The sequence below is a fragment of the Micromys minutus genome, assembly GCF_963924665.1.
Source record: "Micromys minutus genome assembly, chromosome: 13".
NCBI lineage: Eukaryota > Metazoa > Chordata > Mammalia > Rodentia > Muridae > Micromys > Micromys minutus.
Window position 1 is genome coordinate 58813393 of NC_137982.1, and position 2000 is coordinate 58815392.

The 2000-nt window shown below is 34.2% G+C and overlaps 1 protein-coding gene across 1 annotated transcript; it reads left to right on the forward strand.

Annotated features, from left to right (window-relative positions):
* Nucleotides 1-635: 635 nt before the first annotated feature.
* On the forward strand, nt 636-1592 carry LOC308428967 (olfactory receptor 4S2; the record flags this gene model as incomplete). The annotated part of the gene is made up of 1 exon (XM_080927607.1): nt 636-1592. One exon carries the CDS (start codon nt 636-638, stop codon nt 1590-1592), a length of 957 nt encoding a protein of 318 aa, XP_080783733.1.
* Nucleotides 1593-2000: the final 408 nt, after the last annotated feature.

The window sequence follows — 2000 nt, forward strand, 5'->3', positions numbered from 1 at the left end:
GATTATTTCAGAATCAAATTTGTCTAATTTAACTCTTGATCTATGGCACCACATAGTATTGTTAAACTCTTAAGATCAATTGAGAGGCTGTAATTTTCACTTCAAGAATATCCAAATTTTAAGAGAATGGAAAACTGCAGAAGTCACTGGAGCTATGCTATTTGAAAATTCTGAGCAGATGCGACATCCAGGATGGGTAATGTGAAGCAGTGCACATCTGAGCAAACAATCATATTTGTATAAATTGTAATAAGCATTTATGATACATAAACATCATCATAGCTTCAATCAGCAAAATCTGTTTTAAAGTTTATAACAATCTTTCATAAATTAAGGGAAATGTACATTTAGAGGTGATACACAAGCTTGAAAAAATAGATGAGAAGACTCCTCTTGAAATGTCACAGGAGATTTCAAGTATTGTTCTATGTCTTTGGACTTTATTTCCCAACTGGAATTGGAACATTCAAGAATGTACAACTGGGGTAAGTAAATCAAAATAAGTGAACTTAAAATGAAATCTAAGTATATAAAATGTAAGTGATAAACTTTAATCAGCAGTCACTATATTCATTTGCTTTAAACTAGAAATAAATGTTGGTGCTCTTTTTTATTTGTCCTTCAGGCATCATAATATGCCCTCAATAACTTATTCCATGGAACAAGTAAACAATGTCACTGAATTCATTTTCTGGGGTCTTTCTAAGAATCAAGAGGTTGAAGAAGTATGTTTTGTGGTATTTTCCTTCTTTTACATGGTCATTTTGCTGGGAAACCTCCTCATCATGTTTACAGTCTGCATTGGCAATCTTTTTATGTCTCCCATGTATTTCTTTCTCAATTTTCTATCTTTTGTGGACATTTGCTACTCCTCAGTCACAGCACCCAAGATGATTATTGACCTGTTAGCGAAGAAAAAGACTATATCCTATGTGGGGTGCATGTTACAACTTTTTGGGGTTCATTTCTTTGGTTGCACTGAGATCTTCATTCTTACTGTCATGGCCTATGATAGATATGTGGCTATCTGTAAACCACTCCACTATATGACTATTATGGACAGGAAGAGATGTAATAAGATGTTGCTGGGAACATGGGTGGGTGGGTTCTTACATTCTATTATCCAAGTGGCTCTGGTGGTCCAGCTTCCCTTTTGCGGACCCAATGAGATTGATCATTATTTCTGTGATGTACACCCTGTACTGAAACTTGCCTGCACTGACACCTACATTGTTGGTGTTGTTGTGACAGCCAACAGTGGTACCATTGCATTGGGAAGTTTTGTCATCTTACTGATCTCATATGCAGTCATTCTCATGTCTCTTAGAAAGCAGTCATCGGAAGGCAGGCGCAAAGCTCTCTCCACTTGTGGATCCCATATTGCTGTGGTCATCATTTTTTTTGGTCCCTGTACTTTTATGTATATGCGGCCTGACACCACCTTCTCTGAAGACAAGATGGTAGCTGTATTTTACACCATTATAACTCCCATGCTGAATCCTCTTATTTATACTCTAAGAAATGCAGAAGTAAAGAATGCAATGAGAAAACTGTGGGCTAGAAAGGTTTCCTGGGAAACTACTGGGAAATAGCAAAACATTATCATTTTAATTGGGAATATTTATATTTAAAACTCTTTACTGTATCTTCTACATACTTAACTATTTTTAAATGAGATCATGCTACTGATATACTTTATGGTTGTTTCTATTTTTTAGAAATGTGTTATTTATCTATTAAGCTCCTAGTGTTGGTATACATACATTTGTATGTAATCATAGACATGCAAAGCACAAAATATGATTAAATGTCTTTTTAGAATGATTTCCAAAAGAAAAAAGAGAATATCAAGCCATATGATATTAAAACAGAGGTACTACTGTCAAACACTATAAAAATTAGCATATTCAGATGACCAAAAATACTTTTCATTATTTGGTTTTATAAATGGTATTTTCTTTTTTGCTCACTTTTTTACTCCAAAAATTAGAATTTGAATG